At 42.6% G+C, this 27,605-nt stretch overlaps 1 protein-coding gene across 1 annotated transcript in view; it reads left to right on the forward strand.

Annotated features, from left to right (window-relative positions):
- Window positions 1-1,972: 1,972 nt before the first annotated feature.
- CDS1 (CDP-diacylglycerol synthase 1) overlaps window positions 1,973-27,605 on the forward strand; it is a 70,822-nt gene continuing 45,189 nt past the window's right edge. Inside the window, exon 1 of the mRNA XM_081250846.1 lies at window positions 1,973-2,660. Within this exon, the coding sequence (XP_081106972.1) occupies window positions 2,544-2,660 (117 nt within the window). The 5' untranslated portion in view covers window positions 1,973-2,543. The remainder of the gene's footprint in view (window positions 2,661-27,605) is intronic.

Below are 27,605 nucleotides of genomic sequence, written 5' to 3' on the forward strand. Positions count from 1 at the left end.
AGACCTTTTTAGTTAAAAAAATACAAATACTATATATCTTTCCCTGGTTATGCTATACCTCTGCCATTCATTCATTTCTTCGTTCACTTCTTCAACAAAAGTGTTGACTGTATGAGAGTGGGGGCCAGCCCTGTGGCAAGGGATTGGGCTGTGAAGATGAATAAACAGTGGTTCCTTCTGTCTGGGTTCAGTGTAATCACTCAACGAGTGGCAATAACTATAATGAAGGCAGAAAGAAATGACCATTTCTGCTGAAATACAGAGCTTAAAGAAGGGTGAGATAAAGTAGTAAACCACTCTAGTCTGGCAGTCTCTGCCCTGGTCCCACACTTCCTGGGTCAGGGAATACTATTTCTCCTGGCGTGCATTCCTGTCCTCTGTTGTTCCCTCCTGCCACTTTTCTCATTACCATTTTTTCTCCCACAGCAAAGGGAGGAGAAAGTCAAAGGAGCTATTGGGTTTACTAGGGGAAAGGGAAGGAGGAAACCATTCAGGTGCAATGTTAGGTCCCCTTTTCTTGAGGCATGGGAGAAAGGAAGGTCTGGGTTCTGATAAAGGGAGGCTTTAGTTGCAGAATCATATGTAAGCTGGAAGGGACCACAGAGGCCATCCTCCTTACTATCCACTTCATAGTTGGGGACATTGAGGCTTAATGACTTATCCAAGGCCACACCCAGTTAGTGGCATTTGTGGAACTAGGACTCAGGTGGGAAACTCCACCACTGCCTTCAGCAGTCTCTTCAACCTTATGTTCCTGACCATCAGGCAGCGTTTCATCTCTGGTCCTCCAAAGAAATGAAGAACAATTGATTAAACGAGGCACCCCATAGTCTTCTGTTCCTTAAGGAAAACCACACCATGACTGTAACTCAAAGGACTTATTTGCATATCTTTTGTCATTTTTGTTACTCTTCCCGTAAGACTGACTGATTTTTCTCTCTATCCCTTTGATAATATGGTGACCTAATCTGAACTCAGAGCTTTAAAGATTTGTTTGATGAAGTAAAATAATGTCTTTGTGCTCTGCCTTTCAATGCATCCTACTTTGACTTTCTGTTTTTGCTTGTTATTCAATTTTCAGAACAACCTTACTTATTTTCAGGGTGTCAGTAATGACCTGAAGAAATTTCTATTGTTGATTTATTTCTATAAGGGTGCTTTCCTGAACGTTGTCCTGTTTGTATGACGGCCTGTCTCCTCCCCCCCGCTCCCCATTTGTCAGCTGTCAGTAATGACCAGGTGGTACATACATGTCAAGAAAACTAATCACCTTCTAACAGGATTTGGAACGGAATTAATGCGGATCTTGTGCCCTTCCTGTTCCAACTTTAGCAGCCCAAGGTCCATGACTGCTTAGAGATTAGCTGGTTGGCAACTGCATCCCGTGGCACCTCAGGGTCCTGGTTCTCTCTTCAGGCCCTAGGCAGTGGATTTTGAGAGATTCAATACTCGAGTTCCTTGGAGACAGAGTTTGGGTATGTGGTTGAAACTGGCCAACCCGGGACGCCCAGTGAGGCAAACCCATCTCCTATTTTGCAAGCGATGCCACTGGGTCACAATGCCGCGAAGTCGTCGAGTTCCTCCTGCCAGACAAGTTTCTGCTTCTGGTCGCCTCTGAACCTCCGACACTCCGCGGTGTATCAAGCTGCGGCGGCGGCGGAGCCGTTCGAAGAGGCAGTGCTGAGTGCTGTCAATATTGACCAGGCGTCTTCCAGTAGTTCTTTCAGCCCTCCCAGTTGCTCCGTGACGAGTCCACAAGTTCTCACGCCTCACTTCCAAGCAAGCTGCGCATCCCTCCTCCACCTCCCTGCTCCTCACCTTTGTTCCAGCCCGCCCATTTTCTCAACGCCGCCACCTGTGTGCTCGCAGAGACCCGGGCGGAGCCTCGGTCCGGACCCATGACGTCACTCCTCCGCGATGGAGGCGGGGCTGTGGGAACCGCAGTGCAGCGCAGAGGGGCGGGGCGGGGCGGGGCTTGCGGCGCGTGACCTGGCTGCAGGAGGCAGCAACCCCGAGAAAGGTGTAGGGGGGCCGGGACCTGCCGACTCCTGAGCCCGGGGGCGGGGCGGGGAGTGGCAGGGCCCGGGCGGCTGGCGCCCGGTAAAGCGCTAAAGCGGGTCACGCTTCCTCCTTCCCTCCGCGTCCTTTCTTCTCCTCCCACCTGGGCCTCTGCGTGGGGACGCGCACCTGGCAACCGGCGGCCGCGCTCCGCTGCGCCCCCACCTTCTCCGCTCGGGCCGGGCGCCCCGAGCCTGCCCCGCACTCCGAGCCCGCCCCCGGCGCCCGCCCCTTGCCTCTCTACCGGCCCCGCGCTCGCAGGGGGCGGTCTCGAGCGCTCGCTCGTTGATGCCGTTTTGGGGGTGACCCGGCGCGGCGGAGGCGGCGGCGGCGCCTCCACGGTGGGGGCGTGTTAGTGGCCGCGGCTTTGCGGGACGTCGGGTGTGTAGCTGCGGGGCGGCAGGGCGGCCAGCCGGCGAGACCGCGCGTGAAGCTCGGGTTTCGGGACGCTGGAGGAGAGCGCCCCGGCCGCGCGGGAGCGGGACATGTGGGAGCTCAGGCACCGGGGAGGCTGCCCCGGCCCCGGGGGAGCGGCGGCGCCGCCACCCCGCAAGGGAGAGGCGGCCGGCGGCGACCACGAAACCGAGAGCACCAGTGACAAAGTAAGTAGAGCCGCGAGAGGCGCACACCCGCGCCCCGGCTGGGTCCTGGCTGGGGCCGGGACACCTAGGAGGGAGGGTGGGGCCCCACGGAATGTCAGGTGAAGTTGCGGGCTGCGCCGCCCTCCCGGCCTGGCTTTGTTTCGTTCTTCCTCAAGTGGGACCCGGACCCCAGCGACGGTGCGTTTCCCAGGATGACCTCGACCGTTGCCAGGGTAGCTGGATGATTCAACTTGACTCTAATTTAGTTTCTGCCCATTCCAGTCCCCTCCCCGGGATCTGGGGCCGACGCTAGAATCGGGATGGAGCCTGCCACCCTGAGAGCTGCAGCTTTCTAGTAGCTGCCACCTCACACCTCTTCTCGGGAGAGGAACACAGTTAGTAAGGACTAAACTTAAGTCCTGCACCTTCGCTTCTAACATGTCATTGGATCCTGACGCTGGAGGCTTGGCTTCTCGCGCTCCCCCATCAGCACTTTCGTTTCCTCTATCCTTTTTCAGTATAATAGATTTTGGAGGTTTGAGAGGCTCCTACACGTGACCCAGTTGTGACCCTCCACGGCCGACAGTGCAGCAGTAGATTTCATTTTACCTGACACGTTAATTCATGAGGACGTTTAAAATTCCCATTTCTGTAGATTGCCTTCGCTTCACATTTAAGAATAAGTAGATGTAATGCCACTATTCTTTTTAAAGGTAGCAGAAGGTCAAAGTTCAGCTTATTTGGTAATAAGTTTAGGAAATTGGGCCAGGCAATAGATTGTTTTATGAAATCTTCTGTTTATAAAATTCCATTTTATCTTAGAAACTCAAAGCACTTAAGCTATTCCTAGAAGCATTCTTTTTTGGAAGCAGGTATTGCAGTTTGAATTACAGAAGTGAAGTAGATTGCTCAAGGTCAAGTCAGTGGCCTTTTGGAACTAGAAACTGTTTCCTGATTCCCTTTTTTCTGGTTTGCACTGTTGCTGAGACTCACTCATCAGAACTCAGAAGTTCTGATTTGGGGGAGGTTCCACCTGGAACTTACTGTTGATGAACTTGAGGTAACCCCTTAGAAAGCTCTGGCAGGAACGTATCCCACAGCATCATGAAATAATAAATTTAACAGTGATTTTAGGCATGAAACTTTAGAATCAATGGGAAGACAGATCCTTTTTTTCCCCCTACCGTTGATAGGCAGGTGGAACAAAATGAGTCTGTGATAGAACATATGTATCAAGGAATTATACAAAGTGTAACAGTTTCTAGCTTCTGAAGGTTGATCTTACAAAGCTAAAAAGAGTGGGCAAAGAATAGTTTTTGTGAAAACTGCCTTGGAAACTAGACCAAAAATAGAATTAATTAGGTTGGGATTTGTTTTGTTTTAGCACTGATATAGTTTAGAATCAAGGAAATACCAGCTTCCCCATGTTCACTTCCTTAACTGGAACAAGCTTTTAATAAGAAAAAACATGTTCAAGGAAGCCATCCATAAAATAACTTTTGAATTAATTAGTTTCTTAACACCCTAATATATTTAAAATGGAAACTACTTCTCTGGTTTGATTTGACTCATTAGAAGTGTTGTCTCTAGCTATCTGTGAGTGGGTTACCTCACTGCATATTTATTTATTTATTTATAAATGCCACACTATTGGTTTTCATTAATACATACCCAGCGGGATTTTGTTTTCTGAGAGTAGGTGTTGCCATGTGTAACCTGTTCTGTTAAGATTTCTTAGACAAGGATGAGCATTTTCTAAACCATATCTAAAATATTGCATACTTTCAGAGTTTATTGCAAGGAACTTTTGACTTGGCAAGCTTTGTGTCACTGAACTCTATCCTCTGTATGTCCTTTCTTATCAGGGTGTATATTTGAATGCACCTGTATTTCCAGGTCAAGGGCCATTATAAAATCAGTTTGCACATCGGAGGCTGGTTAATATTTGGTCCATTGAAATTCTTTTAAGTGCCTTCTGCATTCAAGTTGCAAGTTGTAAAGGCAAAACTCTTATGGAATTAACGAAAGAAGCGCAGGAAGTGTGTTATATTCTGCTGTTATGGTACACTCCCGTGCCATTTTGTAGTCTTTTTTATAACGGCGTTATTAACATGACCTTCTCATTGTTCAGGACCTGAAGGCATACTGAGAGAAAATCCTGTGGTCCAGAGCATTAACAAGTGAAAAGGTGCTTCTTACCTGCAGGGGAATGTTCCCAGTTGTTAAGTGCTGCAGTAATACTTGAAAGATAACAAGACCACTTCTTCAAGGAACCCCCCAGGAGATATATATGAGATAGATTTAATATAAGTCTGAACAAGGCTTATTGTTAGCAAAGAGGGCATAGCTGGATGCTATATAGAGACAACAGGAAAGGCTTTAAAGAGGAGGTGAGGGTTTGAGCCTTGGAATTAAAAGATGCCTGGGGATTCACCAGGTGGACAAGTGTTAGGGAAGGGCATTCTAGGCAAAGGGCATGTGGAACTGTTTCATGAATCAGCATTCTAGGCACAGGGAACTGAGTTTAGTTTTATAATCCTGGAGCATAAACTGTATGTGTTTGTGAAGAGGGGTTGAGAGTTTCAGAGTCTTGTGAGGGAGGTTAGGCTTTCTTCCATGGACTCCTGGAAGCCACTGGAAAGTTTTTGCAGAGGCATTAGCCTATCATTCTAGCAGCAGTCTGGAGAAAGTGTTGGGTTGGGGAGAGACCTGCCACAAAGAAACCAGATAGGAGTATATTGCAAATGCTATGTATACGAAATAATGAGGGCATGTACTAAGTCGAGTAGGAGCTGGGGAGTAAGGAAGGGTTGAGAGAGAGGAAGCATATATTAGATAATGGTGATGGGACCTCGACAAGGGTGATCAGGGTAAGACTAATAAAAGAAGAGCCTGCTGGGAGACACATTTTGATGCACAGCTTAAGAGACTTAGGAAAGAAGCAAAAATGATTGGGCAGTTTTGCAGGGTTTTTCAGGTTATGAGCGAGATGGTGAGTTGGGTGGGGCAGGAATGGCATTCTCTAAAACAGGGAAGTGGTTCAAGGTGGTGGTGGGAACTGAAATGAACAGTCAGGTGTGGAGACTTTTGAATAGGATAGAGAGGGCAGAGAACTGAAGACAGAACCTTGGGAGGTGCCCATGTTTAGAGTTGGGTTGGAGATGTAAGAAAGCGCCAAGATACTGAGGTCCTGGGAGCTAAAGGAGGAGGAATTGCTTAGAGGATATCATCACTAGTATTTAGAAGTGAGGAAGGGGCAGAGAACATGGAATTTAGCAAAAGATCTTTTATTTTTTTATAATACTCATTCATTTCATTTCCCTCTCAATTTCTTTCTTTATTTTTATTTATGGCTGCATTGGGTCTTTGTTGATGTTCATGGGCTTTCTCTAGTTGCGGTAGGTGGGGGCTACTCTTCGTTGTGGTGCACGAGGTTCTCACTGCGGTGGTTTCTCTTGTTGTGGAGCACGGGCTCTAGGAGCCGCAGGCTTCAGTAGTTGCAGCACGCGGGCTCAGTAGTTGTGGTACACGGGCTTAGTTGCTCTGTGGCATGTGGGGTCTTCCCGGACCAGGGCTCGAACCCATGTCCCCTGCATTGGCAGGCGGATTCTTAACCACTGCACCATCAGGGAAGTCCCAGTGAAGATCTTAAGAGAAGCCACGTTTTAGGCCGAGGAATGTGAGATGTAAAGTATTGGTAGTAATTGTAGGAAGTGCCGGTGGAAGGGAGTACAGGATAGCAGCTAGAGAGGACTTGGAGGATCAAGTGAAAATTTCCTTTTTCAAAGAAGGGAAGTTAGGTATTTATATAAAGAAGTCAGTGGACTTCTGGTGGTGCAGTGGTTAAGAATCCGCCTGCTGATGCAGGGGATACGGGTTCAAGCCCTGGTCCGGGAAGAACCCACATGCCGCAGAGCATCTAAGCCCGTGCTCCACAACTGCTGAGCCTGTGCTCTAGAGCCTGCGAGTCACAACTACTGAGCCTGCGTGCTGCAACTACTGAAGCCCATGTGCCTAGAGCCTGTGCCCCACAACAAAGGCAAGCCACCGCAATGAGAAGCTCGTGCACCTCAACTAGAGAAGGCCTGTGTGCATCAGTGAAGACCCAACACAGTCAAAGATAAAGAAAGAAAGAAAGAGAGAGAGGGAGGGAGGGAGAAAGAAAGAGAGGGAGGAAAAAAGGAAGGAAGGAAGAGAGGGAGGGAGGAAGGAAGGTAGGAGGAAAGAAGTGGGAGCGCAGATGCTGATGAGGGTGGGCAGTCGCTAGGAAAAAGAAAGTAGACATGGGGTGGAGAGTACAGGTGGTTGGAGTATTCAGGGAAAGGAAAGAAGGAATCGAGGTTAGATACAGAAACATTTTGAAAAACAGAAGAAGAGAGATCAGTGTTTGATGCTTTAAATTTTCCCAGTAAAGTAGGGTCTGAGAACCACAGCTTCAAGAGATCTTAGAAACAATTTAGTTCAACCATACATATATACATATATATGTGTGTGAGTGTGTAAATATGTGTGTGTGTGTGTGCGTGCGTGTGTATTTTTAAATAATAAACTTGCCCTAGACTGTGTTTGTTATTGCCCGAAATGACCTCAAGCTGGTAGCAGAGCTGGAACTAGAGCTAATCTCTGACTGGGACACCTTTGGAATGTCATTTTAGAGAGTTGCCAAGAGGCAACTGGCAGAATTATCAAACTCAGTGAAGCTTCAGTTGAACTAAAATAATACAAATTTGTTATGTATTGAATTAGCATGGTTCTTAACTCAGTAGCAGTAGTAGTCATAATAGTTGATGCTTGTAGAGTGATTTAGAGAAAATAGTAATTTCACATCTTTCTTTTTTTGTTCCTCAGCTATATGGGTTAGGAATATTTCCCATTTAATAGCTGAGAATAAGAAAGGCACTGGGAGTGACTGTGGTCGGGAATGCCAGGACAAGGATGCCAGAGAGGAGGGAGTGAGCCAGGGGGACCAGGATTGAACACAGTTAGGGTAGGCAAGAAAGTGGACGGAAGCTCAAAGAGGGCTGTTGAAGCCCTGGATGGATTGAGAGAGACTGAGCAATTGAAGTGAAGCTAAGACCTAATTGACTGGACCAGAAGTGGGTGCACAGGGAAGCTGTGGCCAGTACGGGGAGCACAGGTGGAATAGTGCACTGTCAGACCCCGTGTACTCGTATGTGGGGATGCTACTCTGATACAGATTTGGGTTTGCGAAGTTGAGGGTGAAACAGTCTGGAGGTCAGTTAACGTCTGTCCTTCCTCATTTGAGATGGGTATAGTTTCTTTCAAAAATATTCTAATATTTAAAAAATAAATTTTTAATTTTGGAACTTGTGTTTCCATAAATTCTTCACTTTGGCACACTTCACTGTGAATTGTCTTGGTGTCACTTGAAGGTGTACTAAACATTTTCTATATTTTTTCCATCTAAATATAGGCCATTAATAAACTATGAATATGTAGATCTAGATGTCCAGAATAAAATATAAGTTGGTACTCCCCAATTGTTCATCAATTGTTAGTCACTGTTATCACCCAAATAAGCTTCCATGTTGTCATTTGCAGCATATTCATTTCATTTAACAACAGTTTTTGAATGCTGGCTCCCCAGATATCACCAACCCACCAGTTGATAAGACAAAGTTGAGTTATTGCTTCCTGTGGTGAGGAAAAACACCACCTCAATACTAAGCTTTGGCAGAGCTTGGAGGGGGAAAGGCAAGGTTGGATTTTATTGAGAATTGGAAGTTTGGTTTAAGGCAGGTCTTTCAATGCAGGGTCTTGGTCAGGACTGGATAAGGATCACAATGTAACAGTTTGGGATTGGTGGCAATAGCCAGGCAAGGATCTTGAGGCAAGGCTTCAAAGAGTTTTAGGAGGAAACTTGTTCGTTGGTGCTTCCTATTGAAGGGTTGATGTTTTTCAGAAGTTCTTGTGATGAACAGTTAGCTCCAGAGCAAGTATCTGGGAATAGTAAAGCTATGGTAATGAAGACAATTGGATTCTAAAGCCATGTTCATGGAGGCAGTAAGCTTTGTGGGGTGAAAACATGTAGTTTCTTTCTCACATCTTTAAAATACATGGAAACAACGAAGAGACTGAGAGAAAATGCTGAAATCAGTAGTATAACCTACCATTCTTTCAAGTAAGACCTGTTTAGCTTCAAGATTTTTAAAAGGCCCCCCTCCTTTTAGGCATAGAGCACTGTGTCATTTGAGGGTTTCCTTTTGCTAGTTTGCAATTTTAATGCTGTACTAGGTACAGGGAGGGATCAGTGTGAACCTCAAGGGACCTGTAGTGGAGAAGCTGACCCTGATTGACTCACTTTTTAGGGGACCAGGTGTAAAAGGGGTGGGAATTGTGATTGATGTAGTACGTTATCCTTTGCTGCATTCTAAACTGCTGCTCACCTTCATCAGTTCAGAGACTTTGGAGCCGTCATCTTGAATGGTCTGGAATCCCATGCCCTTGTTCTTCCTGCTTTCCAGTGTCCAGTGTTGAGAAGCACCTCAGTCTTCTTTCCCTGTCCGTCGGCTCCTGCGCACTCTTCAGGAGTCACCATAAGCCACAAGTGACATACACTAAAGTGACCATACTTACACTGTGCAGTTGGACATGTGCAACACCGATGAGTTCATCACTGCAGTAAAGATGATGAACAAACCCCATCACCACTAAAAGTCTGCTCCTGCCCTTCTGTAATTCCCCTTCTACACCTTGATAACCACTGATCTGCTTTCTGGCACTATAGATGAGTATGTATTTTCTAGAATTTTATTTAAGTGGAATTCTAAACAGACATGGATGCATATACACATATGCATATGTATGTACACATATACATACTATACATTTTGTCTGGCTTCTTTTATTTGTTTATTTATTTTTAATTTATTTTTTGGCTGCGTTGGGTCTTCGTTGCTGCGCGCAGGCTTTCTCTAGTTGCAGTGAGCGGGGACTTCTCATTGAGGTGGCTTCTCGTGTTGTGGAGCATGAGCTCTAGGTGCATGGGCTTCAGTAGTTGTGGCTTGCGGGCTCAGTAGTTGTGGCTCGTGGGCTCTAGAGCGCAGGCTCAGTAGTTGTGGTGCACGGGCTTTGCTGCTCTGTGGCATGTGGGATCTTCCCGGACCAGGGCTCGAACCTGTGTCCCCCGCGTTGGCAGGCGGATTCTTAACCACTGCCCCACCAGGTAAGTCCATGTCTGGCTTCTTTTTACTGAGCATAATTTTGAAATTCATCCATATTGTTGCATACTTCAATAGTTCATTTTTGTTGCCTAGTAGTATTCCACTGTATGGATGTAGCCCAATTTGTTTTTTTCAACATTTGAGTTGTTTCCAGTTTGGAGCTATTACAAATATAGCTGCCATGAACATTGTGTACAGTCTTTGTGTGGATATATACTTTCATTTCTTTGGGGCAGATACCTAGGAATGAAATGACTATGTCATAGGGTGGATGTATTACTTAACTTTTTAAGAAACTGCCAAACTGCTTTCCAAAATGGTTGCACCATTTCATATTTCCACCAGCAGTGTGTGAGAGGTCCAGTTTCAACACATCTCCTCTGAGACTTGGTATGTTCAGTTTTAAGTTTTAGCTATGCTAGAAGATGTGTCATAGTATCTTACTGCGGTTTTAATTTGCATTTCCCTAGTAACTAAGATGTTGAACATTTCTTCATATGCTAATTTGCCATCTGTGTATTGCCTTTGGTGAGATGTCTGTTCAAATATTTTGCCCATGTATTTTAATTGAGTTGATTGTTTCCTTATTGAATTTTGAGAATTCTTTATGTGTTCTGGACGCAAGACCTTTATTTGACATGTGATTTGCAAATATCTTTTCCCAGTCTATAGCTGTTTTTTCATTCTCTTAACACTCTCTCTTTTTTTTTTTAATGATGATTTTGGAAATCTTTTAGGATGTACTATTTATTTATTTTTAAAATTTTATTTATTTTATTTACTTATTTTTGGCTGTGTTGGGTCTTCATGGCTGCATGCGGGCTTTCTCTAGTTGCAGAGAGTGGGGGCTACTCTTTGTTGCAGTGCACAGGATTCTCATTGCGGTGGCTTCTCTCGTTGTGGAGCACGGGCTCTAGGCATGCAGACTTCAGTAGTTGTGGCTCGTGGGCTCTAGAGCACAGGCTCAGTAGTTGTGGCACACGGGCTTAGTTGGTCTGCAGCATGTGGGATCTTCCTGGACCAGGGCTCGAACTCGTGTCCCCCGCATTGGCAGGTGGATTCTTAACCACTGTGCCACCAGGGAAGCCCAACACTATCTTTTGAAAAGCAGAAAATTTTAATTTTGAAATAGTTTTATTTATCAGTTTTTCTTATATGCATCATACTTTTGTTGTCATTTTTAAGAAATCTTTGCCTAACCCTAGGTCCCAAAGATTTTATGGAATTTTTATATCATTATGTAAATGTCTATGATTTGTTTTGAATTAATTTTTGTAAATGGTGTGAAGTACAGATCAAAGTTTTTCTTCTTCCTTCCTTCCTTTCACATATGGATATCTTAATTATTCCAGCATCATGTATTGAATTTACCTTTCAACTTTGTTGAAGTCAGTTGGCCATAGAAGTGTGGATTTATTTCTGGACTCTCTCTTCTGTTCCATTGACATTTTTTTTCTTTTATGCCAGTACCACAGTAACAACTTTATAATAACTTTTGAAAACAGGTAGTGTAAGTCCTTCAGTTTTAGTTCTTTTCCCCAGGTGGTTTTGGCTCTTCTAGGTCCTTTGCATTTTCATATAAATTTTAGAATCAGTCTGTACATTTCCACACACACAAAAAAGCCTAATGAGATGATTGGGATTGCATTGAATTTGTAGATCAGTTTGGAGGAAAATTGTCATTTTAATTTCCTTTTTGCATCCTGGCTACATTGCTTAGAGCTGTGTAAACTGGGCACTTTACTCAACCTTTCTGAGCCTAAAGTTTTTCAGTTACAAAAAGGATGTGATTATTTTCTTATCTGTATGGTAATGTGAGGTATAAATAAATCAATATTTGTAAAGTACTTTTGCTCTTATTTTCTAAGTATATTTCACTGTAGGAATTAGATTTACAGGGTAATAAAGAAAATTTAATTTTTTCAACTTTCGTCCATCATTTACCAGAAATACTTTCATTATCATTTTACATTTGGAAAAGAGTAGTCTTTCATAGTCAGAAGCCCTCATTTTATGTAAGTGCTACTGAGCTCCCAAGCAAGGTGACTTGGCCAAGATTACTCACCTAGCAAGAACAGTTGAGAACTATTCTAATCTTCAATGTTAGCATGAGCTGATAGACTCAGTTCATTCAACACATATTTACATGGTGCCTAATAAATGCCAGCCACTGCGCAAGGTCGTCTGCCAGCCTCTTGTGAGTCAAAAGTGAGGCCAATAGTATTTCTTCTTCTCACAAAGCTTATGAACTACTGGGGAGGGTTGTGGCACATCACCATTATTGCCAAGTGGACTTTGAGGTGGTGTGCTGAAAGTCCAATGGTTTTATTTTTTAAGGAAACCAAGGGCTGAGTTTCTTTAGGGTTAAGTGTTTTGCCTTTTGTCATAGTGCTAGTTAGAGGTGGAATCAGTACCGTTAGCCCTCATATCTGTGGGTTGCAAATCCATGGATTCAACCAACTGTGGATCAAGATATTTGAGAAAAAAAAAAACAAAAAAACAATCCCAGAAGGTTCCAACAAGCAAACTTGAATTTGCTGCATACTCACAACTGTTTACATTGTACTTACAACTATTTACATTGTATTGGGTTTTATAAGTAATCTAGAGATGTTTTAAAGTGTATGAGAGGACTGTGTAGGTTATATTCTCTGATTTTTGTATCTGAGGGTGTCCAGGAACTATTCCCCACCCCCCTTCCCCCACTCCCACCAGGTACTGAGTGATCGCTGTACTTGCAACTCCCTGACTCCTAGTCTGGTGCTCTTCCTGCAACCTGCTGATGTGCCCTTATGGAGCCATTTCCATTAGTGACTGTCTTGACTACCACTCACACTAAGTCTGCAACGCTCTGGGTTACTGAAGGTGAAAAAAAAGAGAGCAAAGCAAAGAAAAAAATGTGATGTGTTCCATCATTCTAGATGTCAAAAACCTGCTGGTACATCAGACTAACAGCAGGTTCCCTGGTGTTTTCAGGAGATGTCCTGTCTGGTGGTTTACTAGTCAACATCTCTCTTTGTTTAAGTTGCTCTGGGGCCAACTGACTCTCAGTGTCACAGTGGAAATGTGACATTTGTTTCATTTGTCATTTTTGGTATAATGTCACATTTAATTTCATAATTGTTTAGTAAGAAAGTTGTAGTTAGTAAACAAAAGTTTATTATTGCTTTATGAAAAGAGATAATACTCCCCCAAGGCTAACATTTTATTTGTTAAGCCACTTAATGAGGAATTGGATTCGATAGTAATAATAGCTTACAATTTCATTGACTTAACTGAGTCCTTGGCATTATATTAAATGTTTCCATTTTATGGATAAAGAATCAGTTAGAAGGGGTGATGAAATTTGCCAAAACTTTGGTGCTAATAAAGACTGAGTTTGGTTTGAGATTCCTAAACGTTTTGAATCCCTAGGTGCTTGCATTCCTAGTATCACTTCTGGCCCAAGATTCTGCTCAATGCCCCTTCTGCCTGTATTCACCTCCTGTGAATATTCGCTTCCCTCTGACCCAGTTCAGTCCCCTTCCCACAATTCCCCCCTCAGTAAACCACTCTCCCAAAGCATTTGTGTATGTAGCACTCTTTAATGAAGGTTGCTGCTAGGGGTGGGTATAGGAGACGGGAGGACATAGGAGTGGAGGCTGTTCCTTACAGCAGAATGAACAACTTCAAAACTGAGCATGAGGCAACTCTTTTCTTAAAATTCCTTAGCCACTCTATCCCTGGAGTTTCTACAGTGACCATCTTTGTGTAACGGCCCCAGCATACACACACAGTTCTTGTCCATGCACTCTTAGAAGTCAGTCTGGGTTTTAAATAACTTTATAAAAAATCACACCACCAGAGCAAATGCTTTTTTTTTTTTTTTGCCGTACGCGGGCCTCTCACTGCTGCGGCCTCTCCCGTTGCGGAGCACAGGCTCCGGACGCGCAGGCTCAGCGGCCACGGCTCACGGGCCCAGCCGCTCCGCAGCATGTGGGATCCTCCCGGACCGGGGCACGAACCCGTGTCCCCTGCTTCGGCAGGCGGACCCTCAACCACTGCGCCACCAGGGAAGCCCGCAAATGCTTTTTGATCATAGTTTACCTATAAGTAAAACAGCAATGATAGTGTCTGTTTGACCTGTTTCATTAGGATTGTCTCTTTTTTTGAAAAAGCATATTTTTTTTTCTGTACCTTATATCCTTGTAGTTATTTACTTTATACACAGTAATTGGTACCTTTTATCCCCTACCCCTATCTTGCCTGTCTCCCCTTCCCTCTCCCCACTGGTAACCATTAGTCTGTTCTTTATATCTGTAAGTCTCTTTCTGTTTCGTTAGCTTCGTTTTTTTTTTTTGTTGTTGTTTGTTTGTTTGTTTTAGAGTCTGCAAGTAATTGATAAGATGTACTGTTTGTCTTTCTCTGTTTGACTTATTTCACTAAGCATAATACACTCCAGGTCCATCCACGTTGTTACAAATGGCAAAATTTATTCTTTTTTATGGTTGAGTAGCATTCCATTGTATATATATATACACCACATCTTCTTTATCCATTCATTTGTTGATGGACACCTAGCTTGCTTCCATATGTTGACTATTGTAAATAATGCTGCTTTGAACATTGCGGTGTATGTATCTTTTTTAATTAGTGTTTTTGATTTTTTTCAGATATATACCCAGAAATGAAATTGCTGGATCATATGGTAGTTCTATTTTTAGTTTTTTCAGGAACCTCCATATTGTTTCCACAGTGCCTACACCGATTTATAATCCCACCAACAGTGCACAGAGTTCCTTTTTCTTCACATCCTCGACAACATTTGTCATTTGTGGTCTTTTTGACGATAGTCATTCTGACAGGTGTGAGATGATATATCATTGTGGTTTTGATTTGCATTTCTATGATAATTAGTAATGTTGAGCACCTTTTCATGTGCCTTTTGGCCATTCCTATCTCTTCTTTGGAAAAATGTCTATACAGGTCTTCTGCCTATTTTTTGATTGAGTTGTTTGGTTTTTTTGATATTGAGTTGTATGAGCTGTTTATATATTTTGGATATTAATCCCTTATCCGTCATAACATTTGCATATATTTTCTCTCATTCAGTAGGTTGTCTTTTTGTTTTGTTGATGGTTTTCATTGCTGTGCAAAAGCCTTTAAGTTTAATTAGGTCTCATTTATTTATTTTTGCTTTTATTTCCTTGCTTTAATAAACTGATCCAAAAATATACTGCTACAATTTATGTCAAAGAGTGTTCTGCCAGTGTTTTCTTCTAGTTTTATGATTTCCAGTCTTACATTTAGGTCTTTAATCCATTTTGAGTTTATTTTTGTATATGGTATGAGAAAATGTTATAATTTCATTCTTTCACATGTAGCTGCCCAGTTTCCAGCACCAGTTATTGAAGAGACTGTTTTTTCTCCATTGTATATTCTTGCCTCCTTTGTCATAGATTAATTGACCATAAGTGCCTGGGTTTATTTCTGGGCTCTCTATTCTGTTCCATTGATCTATGTGTCTGTTCTTGTGCCAGTACTATACTGTTTTGATGACTGTGGCTTTGTAGTATAGTATGAAGTCAGGGAATATGATGCTTCCATCTCCATTCTTTCTCAAATTGTTTTGACTATTTTGGGTCTTTTGTGATTCCATACAAATTTTAAAATTATTTGTTCTAGTTTTTTGAAAAATGCCATTGGTATTTTGTTAGGGATTGCATTGAATCTGTAGATTGCCTTGGGTAGTATGGTCATTTTAACAATATTAGTCCTCCCAATTCATGAACATGGTATATCTTTCCATCTGTTTGTGTCATCTTCAATTTCTTTCATCAGTGTCTTATAGCTTCCTGAGTACAGGTCTTTTATCTCCTTTGGAAAGTTTATTCCTAGGTATTTTATTCTTTTTGATGTGACTGTAAATGGGATAGTTTCCTCAATTTCTCTTTCTGGTAGTTCACTGTTAGTGTAAGAAATGCAATAGGTTTTTGTATATTAATTTCGTATTCTCCAAGTTTATCATCATTGATGAACCCTAGTAGTTTTTTAGTGGCGTCCTTAGGGTTTTCTGTGTATAATATGTCAACTGCAAACAGTGACAGTTTTACTTCTTCCTTTCCAGTTTGGAGTCCTTTTATTTCTTTTTCTTGTTTGATTGCTGTGGCTAGGACTTCCAATACTGTGTTGAATAAAAGTGGCAAGAGTGGGCATCCTCACCCTGTTCCTGATCTTAGGGGAAATGCTTTCAGCTTTTCACTGTTAGGTATGATGTTAGCTGTGGGCTTATCATATATGGCCTGTATTATGTTGAGGTATGCTCCCTGTATACTTACTTTGTTGACAGTTTTTGTCATAAACGGGTGTTTTACATAAAAATTTTTGTCAAAAACTTTTTCTGCATCTATTGAGACAATCATATGGTTTTTTATTATTCAGTCTATTAATTTGTTGTATCATGTTGATTGATTTGTGGATATTGAAAAATCCTTGCATCTGGGACAGATCCCACTTGATCATGGTGTATGATCTTTTAAATATATTGTTGGATTCAGTTTGCTAATATTTTGTTGAGGATTTCTGCATCTATGTTTGTCAGTGATATTGACCTGTAATTTTCATTTTTTGTGATATCTTTCTCTGGATTTGGTATCAGGGTGATGCTGGTACCATAGAATGAGTTTGGAAGCATTCCTTCCTCTGCAACTTTTTGGAATAGTTTGAGATAAATAGATGGCAACTCTTCCCTAAATGTTTGGTAGAATTCACCTGTGAAGCCATCTGGTCCTGGACTTTTTTGTTGGAGTTTTTTTTTTTTTTTTTTTAATAAATTTGTTTATTTATTTATTTTTGGCTGCATTGATTTCTTCAGTGATCCATTGGTTGTTTAGTAGCATATTGTTTACCCTTTTGTGTTTAGCCACATGTTTGTGGATTTTTGCATTTTTTTCTTGTAATTGAAATAGTGTTGTAGTCAGAAATGATGCTTGATATGATTTTAGTTTCCTTAAACTTACCAAGGCTTGTTTTGTGCCCTAACACGTGCAGCTTGTGATCTATCCTGGAGAATGTATTCTATGTGCACTTGAAAAGAATGTGTATTCTGCTGCTTTTGGATGGTATGTTCTATATATATCTATTAAATTCATTTGGCCTATTGTGTAATTTAAGGCCAGTGTTTCCTTATTGACTTTCTGTCTGAATGGTCTGTCCGTTAATATAAGTGGGGTGTTAAGGTGCCCTACTATTTTTGTGTTACTGTCAATTTCTCCCTTTATGTCTGTTAATATTTGCTTTATTTATTTAGGTGTTCCTATGTTGGGTGCATATGTATTTGCAATTGTTATATCTTTTTCTTGAATTGATCACTTGATAATATCATTATGTAATATTCTTTGTCTCTTATAACAGTCCTTGTCTTAAAGTCTATTTTTGTCTGATATAATTATTACTTCCCTGGCTTTCTTTCGATTTCTATTTACATGGAATACCTTTTTCCATCTCCTCACTTTTAGTCTGTGTGTGTCTTTAGATCTGAAGTGAGTCTCTTATAGGCAGCATATATACAGGCCTTGTTTTTTTTTTTTTTTTTTTTTGAGGTACGCGGGCCTCTCACTGTTGTGGCCTCTCCTGTTGCGGAGCACAGGCTCCGAATGCGCAGGCTCAGCTGCCATGGCTCACGGGCCTAGCCGCTCCACGGCATGTGGGATCTTCCCGGACCGGGGCACGAACCCGTGTCCCGTGCATCGGCAGGCGGACTCTCAACCACTGCGCCACCAGGGAAGCCCCAGGCCTTGTTTTTATATGCATTCTGTCACTTTGTGACTTTTGATTGGAGCATTTGGTCCATTTACATTGAAAGTAGTTATTGATATGTATGTTCTTGGTGCCATTTTTAAAATTGTTTTTGCAGTTCTTTTTTGTTCCTTTCTTCTTTTGTTGTCTGTTATGATTTGATGATTATCTTTAGTGTTATGTTTGGATTATTTCCTCTTTTTTGTGTGTGTGTCTATTGTCGATTTTTGGTTTATAGTTATCATCAGGTTTATACATACATGATTGTCTTAAGATGCGGATTTCTTAATTTCAAATACATTTTAACAACTGTGCATTTGTTCTTGCCAACCCTTACAATGACTGTTTTCAACATTATATTTTACATCTTTTTATTTTGTGTATTCCTTAACTCCTTATTACAGACATAGGTAATTTTACTAGTTCTGTCTTTTAGCCTTCCTACTAGCTTTGTATGTGGTTGATTTACTACCTTTACTATATATTTGCCTTTACCAATGAGCTTTTTCCTTTGTAGTTTTCATGTTTCTAGTTGTGGCCTTTTCTTTTTCTCTTAGAGAAGTCCTTGTAACATTTCTTGTAAAGATGATATGGTGGTGTTGAACTCTTCTAACTTTTGCTTGTCTGCAAAACTTTTTGTTTTTTCATCAAATCTGAATGAAAGCCTTGCCAGGTAGAATATTCCTGGTGCTAGGTTTTCCCCTTTCAACACTTAAAGTATATTGTGCCACTCCCTTCTGGCCTGCAGAGTTTGTGCTGAAAAGTCAGTTGATAAGCTTATGGGAGTTCCTTTTTACATAACTTATTGATTTTTACCTTGCTGCTTTTAATATTCTCTATTTATCTTTAATTTTTGCCATTTTAATTATGATGTGTCTTGGTGTGTTCCTCTTTGGGTTGATCCTGTATGAGATGCCCTGTGCTTCCTGGAGACCTGTATGTTTGCTTCCTATTCCAGGTTAGGGAACTTTTCAGCTCTTATGTCTGCCAATATGTTCTCTACCCCTTTCTATTTCTCTTCTCCTTCTGGGACCTCTGTGATGCAAATATTAGTATGCCTGATGTTGAAGTGGAGCTCTCTTAAACTGTACTCATTTCTTTTTATTTGTTTTTCTTTTTTCTGTTCAGCTTCAGTGATATCCACTATTCTGTCTTCCAGTTCACTTATCTGTTCCCTTATATCATTTAATCTACTGTTGATTCCTTCTAGTGTATTTTTCATTACAGTTATTGTGTTCTTCATCTCTTTTTGGTTCTCCTTTATATCTTCTAACTCTTGTTATGAACTTCTAACTTCTCACTCATCCATTCTTCTTCCAAGTTCTTTGATAGTCTTTATGATCGTTACCCTGAACTCTTTCTTGGGTAGATTGCCTATCTCCACTTCACTTAGCCTTGTTCCAGGGTTTTATCTTGTTTCTTCATTTGGAACATGTTCCTCTGTTACCTCATTTTGCCTAATTTGCTGTTTTTATTTCTATGTATCTGGTAGACTGGTTACATTTGACCTTGGAGAAGTGGCTCTTTGTAGGAGATGTCCTATCAGCACACTCCCCTCTGGTCATCAGAGCTATATGCTATAAGCATGCCCCCTACGTGGACTGCATGGCACCTTCTCTCATGGAGGGCTGTCTAATGTGGGTGGTCTGGTTGGCGTGGCTGGCCCCTTGTCCAGTTGGTTGCTGGACCCTGCCATGTGCACAGGCTGCCAGCTGCTGTTTGGCAGGGCTGGATCACAAGGTCACTGGGTGCAGAACCCCAGGGGGTCCCAGGGCTAGTGCTGGCTCACTGATGAGCAGAGCCAGATTCCAGGGTGGGTGGTTGTGGGGCCTAGGCATCAGAACTGGTGTCGGACTGCTACTGGGTGGGACTGGTTCCTGACATAGCTGGTGTGGAACCCAGGGTGTCCAGAAGCTTGTGTCAGCCCCCTAGTTAGTGGGGCCAGATCCTGGAGTGACTGGCTGAGGGTTGTCTCAGAGCTGGTATTGTCCTGCTGGTGGGTGTGGCTTGTCTTGAGGCTAGAGATGGCTCACTGGTGGGCGGGGCCTAAACCCATGGCATTTGGGGGCCAGTGCCTGCTCACTGGTGAGTGGAGCTGGGTTCCAGGGTCTCTGGCTGTAGGGCCATGGGAGTTCTGAGTCTAGTGCCTGGGCACTGGTGTATGGGGCCAGGTCTTGGGCCCTCTGGTGGACAGGGCTGTGTCCAGGGGTGGCTGTGGGCTCCGAGGTTCTTAAAGTAACCTGCCTTCTGATGGGTGGGGCTGCAAGGAACATGCTCAGCTAGTTACTTGGCTTGACGGATCCCAGTACTGGTGCCTGTAGTCTGGTGGGTGGGGGTGGGGTGAGGTGGCAGACTGGGTCCCAAAGCTAGTAAGCTAGAAGGAGAATTCCAGATGGACACTTGCCAGCATCCAGCATCACTTGACAGCATCAGAATTCTAGATGGACACTTCTACATGGTAGAAGGAGCTCCCCAAGATGGCTGCCACCAGTGTCTGTTTCCCTGGGGCGAGCTCCAGTTGTCTCCTGCCTCTACTGGAGACTTGCCAAAATCAGCAGATGGATCTGACCCAGGCTCCTTTCAAATTACTGCTTCTGCCCTGGGTCCCAGAGCGTGAGAAGTTTTCTTTGCACTCTTTAAGAATGGAGTTTCTATTTCCCACAGCCTCTGGGTCTCCCAAAAGTAAGTCCCCCGGCCTTCAAAGCCAAATGTTCTGAGGGCTCATTTTCCCCGTGTAAGACCCCCAGGCTGGGGAGCCTAATGTGTGGGGCTCAGACCCCTCACTCCTAGGGGAGAACCTCTGCATTTGTAATTATTCTGTTTGTGGGTTGCCCACCTGGTGGTATGGCTCTTGACTATACAACACTGCCCCTCCTACCCATCTCCTGTGGTTCCTTCTTTGGATCTTTAGTTGTAGAAGATCTTTTCTGGTAGATTCTATCACTCTCATCAGTAGTTGTTCTGTTAATAGTTATAAAGTTGGTGTGCCCATGAAAGGAGGTGAGCTCAAGGTTTTTGTACTCCACCATCTTGGACGTGATTGTCTCTTGAGGATCTAATAAAATGATGGAAGTTTAAACACTTAAAAAAATTATATATGTGTGTGTGTATATATATATATATATATATATATATTCATACATATATATGTCTGTGTATATCTATATATCTATATATCTATACCTATCTATCGATTGATACTGAGCAGGGCCCTGTGGAGCTCTTGGGCACAAAGCCTTTCTGAGTCCCCCATTTCTTTGATTACAGGAAATAGCCTTTATTCAGCCTCCATGACTTTCCCTGAGTTCCAGTGGGCAGATTCAAGCAGTTGTTAATTAGGGAAGGGAGAGGATGCGAGACAAGAGAGAAACAGTCAAGAGAAACAGTAGTGCAGCCTTGGGGCAAGGTCCTGGTTCCGCAGCAACTGATACACACAGCCATACCTTTGAACTGTTCTGCAGATACTGAAATCCCCTCCAGGTGGGAAGAGCTAACAAGTAATGATGGTATGCTTCCCACAAGCACGTAGACCCCAGACCAGTTGGAACCTGAAGGTTGATGACGGTGACTCCTACTTAGCTCACCGCCAACCAACCAATCAGAAGAATGTCCACAAGCTGATCACACCCCATTACTGTAAAACTTCTCACCACCCTCTCCAAGTTGGGACTCACGGTTTTGAGGGCATTAGCCCGCTGTGGCCCCCTTTGCCTGACAAAGCAATAAAGCTATTCTTTTCTACTTCACCCAAAACTCTGTCTCCGAGATTTGACTCGGTGTTGGGGTACAGAGGCCGGATTTGGCTTCAATTTTGGTGCGCAGCGTGGGGCTTACTCAGGGACAGTCCCAGGTTGGGGGGGTTCCCTTGGCTTGATCGGACGCTCCGAGGTTTTCTCCACTCCAGCCTCTTTCAAGAGAGCGGAGGGTTGGAGAATTCCTTTAGAGGCCAGATCGCCTGGGACTCTTGCCTGGAAAGGCCAAGCCCCAGTCTATCCTGTCCGCCATCCTGGCAGCTGGAACTCCAAGGTGGGAGTAGGGCAGAAGAGGGACCACCCTAGCAGCTGCCAAGGCCATCTTTGCCTCGAGAACATTCCTCTCTTCCTCCCCCCTGGACTGCCCTGGACTTCCTACTCCAAGGAATTGTTTTGGGGAAGCAGAAAAGTAGCGTTTGGGATGTTGCGACACCTCTGCCAGTGTTTTGGTAAGCCACCTCAGCTTGCATGCTGAGGGCACTTGGTTTGGTCTGTTTGGCGAACCTCTGGTTCCTGTTTGGGGATTTTTCCATTAGGAAGATCCAAGGCCACTGGGTTAGTGGGAGTTGGAAGACAGTTTGAGCCTTGGGCTGTTTGTTTTTGTGTGTGTGTGTGTGGCTTCTGTTTGGCTGGCGAGGATTCTGGTTTTGCTTTCCATTTCTTGTGCACGGCTGTTTAATTCGACTCAACATGGGAAGCGCTTCTTCTTGTATTCCATCTGATAGCCCCCCGGGAAAATTTTGGCAGATTGGTCGACCTATAACTATGAATCTATGACTAAAAAGAATAAGGTTCTATTGTAATTCTGTTTGGCCAAAGTATATTCTTTTTTTTTTTTTTTTTTTTTTTTTTTTTGCGGTACGCGGGCCTCTCACTGCCGTGGCCTCTCCCGTTGCGGAGCACAGGCTCCGGACGTGCAGGTTCAGCAGCCATGGCTCACGGGCCCAGCCGCTCTGCGGCATGTGGGATCTTCCCGAACCGGGGCACGAACCTGTGTCCCCTGCATCGGCAGGCGGACTCTCAACCACTGTGCCACCAGGGAAGCCCCAAAGTATATTCTTAAAAGTGAGGAGAGGTGGCCTTTGCATGGTGGCCTAAATTATTATACTATTCTTCAGGTAGAATTGTTTTGTCACGGGAATGGAAAGGCTGGGAATTCTCTCCACTCCATCTGGGCTAGCCACTCTGGGCTCCCTGAGAGCCAACTCTGGGTTTGTTCTCTTTCAAGAACTGACCCAGTCTATTTGGAAGCCTTTCTCTGGGAGTGGAAGTGGAATTTTTAAACTATACCTCCTCTGATATTCTGTCTGTGTGGCCGTAGTTTATCTGTTGTTTGTGTTTTGGGGGATATTGTTTTGGGGTAAGCCACTCAGGCTTGCACAGGATGGGAAAATTCTACCCAATCATTGCGAGCCATTTTGAGTTCTCAGTCTGGGAGTAGAAATGGAATCTTTGGGCTACACCTTGTCTGATCTTTTGTTTGTGGGACTGTGTTTGTTGTTTGTATGTATGTGTGTCAGTACTTATATTGACCAGTCGAGACGTCTTTGCTAAATAACAGGGCTCACATGAGACAATACCAGGGAATCCTTCCCTGTTGTGTCAGGCTTTGCCTGTGGCGGAATGCTGGTTGGGCTTTTCCCTTTGGGACAAGCCTTGTTATGCATAACCAGAGTTCTGTTCCATCTTGTAACGGCCCCCCTGCCCCCCAGGGTATTGTTACAAAACTGCCAGACCTTCAACTATGCTCCCATGAAAAGGGAATTGGTACTTCTCTCCCTGTGCCCAGACCCTCACGAATACTTATCTTATCTAGACTATCTCTAGGAAAAAAAAAAAAAAAGGTGGGGGGGGCAGAGGGGGAAGCCTTTTTAAAATCAAGCAGAAAAACTGAGATTTCTGGTTGTCTTTATGTAAAAGTTAACTTGTAAATGAGCTCTATTTAATTCACTTAAAATTAAGCACTTACAAATTAAATCTAAATGGGTAGAAAATGGCCGAGATAAAATTTTAGGACCACATGATCTGGGGAATATTCAGTACTGAACTGATATTTGCTACTGAAGGTGGCTTAAGCTTGTTGGTTTTATTAACATAGACATTTCTTTAGAGTTATCAATGTTAAGTAATGCAAGTGAGATAAGAGCTTTTGGGTAAAACTCTTTAGGAATAATTGTTTTAGGAATGTGTACTTAAGAATAATCTTTTCAGCTGCTTGGTAGCTTAAAAATTTAGAGTTAAGTTAAATGATGGAAGTTTATTGAATAGGTAGGTCATTTCCAAATAAAATATTAAGATACTGAAACATTAATTAGTGAATGTTGGCTTCCCTTGGCAGAGAGAGACTAAAGGTATTTAGGAATCTAAAGGTATTTGGTGCCACCCTGGGATATTCTCCGTAAGAAAGCACATGTTTTTAGAATTGTGCATGGTCAGGATTTTCTAAGATTGGATTATTAAATCTAGCTGGGTAGATGGATTTTGTTGGGAGTGGGCTAGGGCAAGACCAGATTCAGATTCGGTTTCTCCCTTCAAAGTTTTCTTAAAATACTGCTTTTGACAACAGCTCGTGAGTTTCTTTGCCTTTAAGTGATCTATATTTGCTTTTGAAGTCTCTTCACTTTGGTTAAATGAAATAAGTATTGTTTGACAGATTCTAAAAGTTCTTTCAACCTCCAGCTAACGTTAAGATGCTTTAGAAGGCCGAGGCATCTCAGAGAGAAATATTTAATTAGTATGCTAAATTACATGGCATTCCTAAAAATCTAGTATGTCCTTGTGAAATGTTATCAGTCATAATTCTAGTTATTTTAAAATGTTGCACGTTACAGCAATAACTAAGTTTCTTTTGTCAATCCCATTGTGATCAAATGTTTAACCATGACTTTTTAAGTCTCTATGATTTGTAGACAGTTATTATTGTATTTTGATAAATCTCAGGTTGTACTGGGAAACTGGGTAAGAAATTAAAAAAAAAAAATCCTAAGGGAAAACTTGACGGTTTCATAAAAAGTTAACAAGAGGATTGGTTACTAAATGAACTGGTGAATATGGTTATAATTTTTATGAGTTTTGTCTGAAATGTTACTGGCTTTGATCTGTGTTTTCCAGATATAGGAAAAAAACTTCCCCTCAAGTTGGTTATGATTTGCAACAATTTGGTAAATTACACCTCTGTGAGTAAAATTGAGATATTTTTCTTTTCCCTCTGCCTGTTCCCTTCAAAAATTGGAGACTCTTGGGTTCTGAGCAGCCTTATCGGGCGAATGAGAAAAACTGTCTCCTGGCACGTGCAGAAATCTTGATATTTTGGGGACCTCTAAAAGAGAGAAATCCACCTAGGCAAAATCTGATGGCAGGCCTTTGATGTGGCTTTCCTGGCCTTGAGAGGCCTTTTGGAAATTTAGTCTGAGACTTCTTCTGAGGAATTACACCAGAGTCAATGTGGAAGAACCTATGTGGTCAATGGACCAATCTTATTTTAGAAACAAATTAGTCTTGGCTGTACTTGATGAACATGAGGGCAATTTTAGAAAAAAATTATGTTTCACTGAATATTAAATTCTAGTTTTGTTAATTAATGTCTGTGCTTACCAAGACTCACTTCCCACATAGTTCCTTGTGGTTATTGTTATATTGTTCCAAAATTTAATTAAATTGTTAGAAGAACACTCTAAGTTTGTTTCTGAAGCCTAACTTTGTAATCAGTCTTTGCATAAAGATCAGATGCTCCATGATCTACAACCAGAAGATTAACGCCAGGTTATGTTCATTCAAATTTAAAGGGTCACTTATGTTGGGGACAATTAAACCCATACTAGGGATAACCAGACTAGTAACACTAGGAAACTGGGCTGGGTGCCTTATGGGCAATGCCAATATATAATTTCCCTTAAAGAAAAGGATTTGTACAGAACAGACTAAGTCAGAAGACCTGGGATATACTGGGCTGCACCTAATGGAAGGTCTTAACTTATATTCTGAATTATGACCTTACTAATCTGCTAGCTATATTGTTTTTTATATTGCCTGTTTTGCAAAATTGTTGTTTCTTGCATTACCAAATGTGTGACTCAGCCTCTGATAAAATGATGTTGTATAGTTCCATATGAGATCAATGACTGTAATAGTGTAACTCTAGATATGGGAAGAAGCAACAAGAGGGAATAGTTTCCTGGACCATAAGAAACTAGTAAGACAGGTGGCCCAGAGACTTTTGGTTACTATTAAGGCCTAGTCCAGTAAGTAACAGCACATTGAGTGGTCTATCAGCGAAATCTTTGCCAGACCTGGGAATGAGCATTCCTAGCACAGTGGGACAAAATGGTCATGAAATGCCCCCCAAACCATGGTCAAGTTTATGATCCTGAAGGGGCTCTGCCAACTGCAAGTTGCCATCTGCCTCTGCAAGGATTAGGTCAATGGCCACTGTGGCCACTGACCTTCAACACCTCCTGAAAGGAATTCAGGGTGGAGATCAGGAATGAGGCACCCTGCTCTGAGAAAAACTGGCAGAACAGGGCTTTAGATAGTTAGATATTTTCAGAAGATTTTATGAGCCCAAATTCTTGGCATCTTTTCATATCTAGAAAAGCACTGAAATCATTAACGGTGATATCTGCTTTGGCCATTAAGAAGAGAAATGCAATTGAAAGTCAAAATGGAGTAGCTGTTGGTTCAGACATATGGATGTGATTTCAGACATGCTTCTGTATTGCTGAGAACTCGAATTTTCTGAGCTGTGTCAGACCTAGGGGATGGCACCAGCCAATCTCAAAACAGTGTCCACTGGTAACTGCAACCTTATGGTTTCAAGGTATCCTCTTGTAACTATTAAACTTTTTAGACAATAAAATTGCTTTAGATCAGATATTAACAACGAAAGAGGAGACATATTTAATGGCCAATGGCTCCTGTTATATATGTCTGAATACCATATCAGAAGTTAAAACCTAGTTAGATGAAATTAGACAACTGGCTACCTGGCTACAAGTCTCCCTTAAAGAGCCAGGTCCAGACAGGGTTTCAGGCTTAAATTCCCAGGGGATTGAGACCTTAATCATACTAAACTCAGATCCAGGACTTGGAACTCAGTAATATTTCCAACTCGGTGTCCCAAATTGAGGCAGGACTATGCCCCATTTCAGCTGGAAGTAGCCAGAGTGGTTGTCACCCTATTCCCTAAAAGATTCAGGGAAAGTTAAAAAAGGGAGATTAAAACCAAGTCCCCTGAAACCGAGTTCCTCTGCTGAGTTTATGATTAATGTCTCTATCCAAAACAGTTATTCCCTTCCTTGTCCAATATCTGTTCTCAAGATTGAGGAGTATCAAAGAAAAGGGGGGATTGTTACCAAGCAGGGCCCTGTGGGGCTCTTGGGCACAAAGACTTTCTGTGTCCCCCCATTTCTCTGATTGCAGAAAATAGCCTTCATTCAGCCTCCATGACCTTCTCTGAGTTCCAATGGGCAGATTCAAGCAGTTGTTAATTAGGGAACAGAGGGGATGTGAGACAAGGGAGAAACAGTCAAGAGAAACAGTAATGCAGCCTTGGGGCAAGGTCCTGGTTCCCCATCAACGGATACACACAACAATATCTTTGAGCTGTTTTGCAGATAATGAAACCCCCTCCAGATGGGAAGAGTTAACAATTAATGATGGTATGCTTCCCACAAGCACGTAGACCCCCGACCAGTTGGAACCTTAAGGTTGATGATGCTGACTTCTACTTACCGCATCACCAACCAACCAATCAGAAGAATGTCCACAAGCTGATCACACCCCATTACTATAAAACCTCTCACTACCCTCTCCAAGTTGGGACACATGGGTTTTGAGGGCATTAGCCCACTGTGGCCCCCTTTGCCTGGCAAAGCAATAAAACTATTCTTTTCTACTTCACCCAAAACTCTCTGAGATTTAACTCAGGGTCCGGGTACAGAGGCTGGATTCGTCTTCTCTATCTATCTATCTATCTATCTATCTATCTATCTATCTATCTATCTAAAATGCTATGCCAGTGTAAGACATTCCTCTTGTTGTTGATGCTTTGATTGTAATCAAATAAAAAAAGAGACTATGTACAGTTGATCAGAATCTATGTGGCATTAACACTGTATTCTCTGTTAAGTAGAAAAACAATAAATGTTTGATTCTGTGGAAAATTTCTGATTTAGATAATATAGGAGTTTCTTTTTGTGTCTTTTGTTTAAATTAATCCTTTATATTGATAGACTTTAGCAAAGATAATCAAACTT

Source organism: Mesoplodon bidens (genome assembly GCF_964165515.1).
Source record: "Mesoplodon bidens genome assembly, chromosome: 1".
Taxonomy (NCBI): domain Eukaryota; kingdom Metazoa; phylum Chordata; class Mammalia; order Artiodactyla; family Ziphiidae; genus Mesoplodon; species Mesoplodon bidens.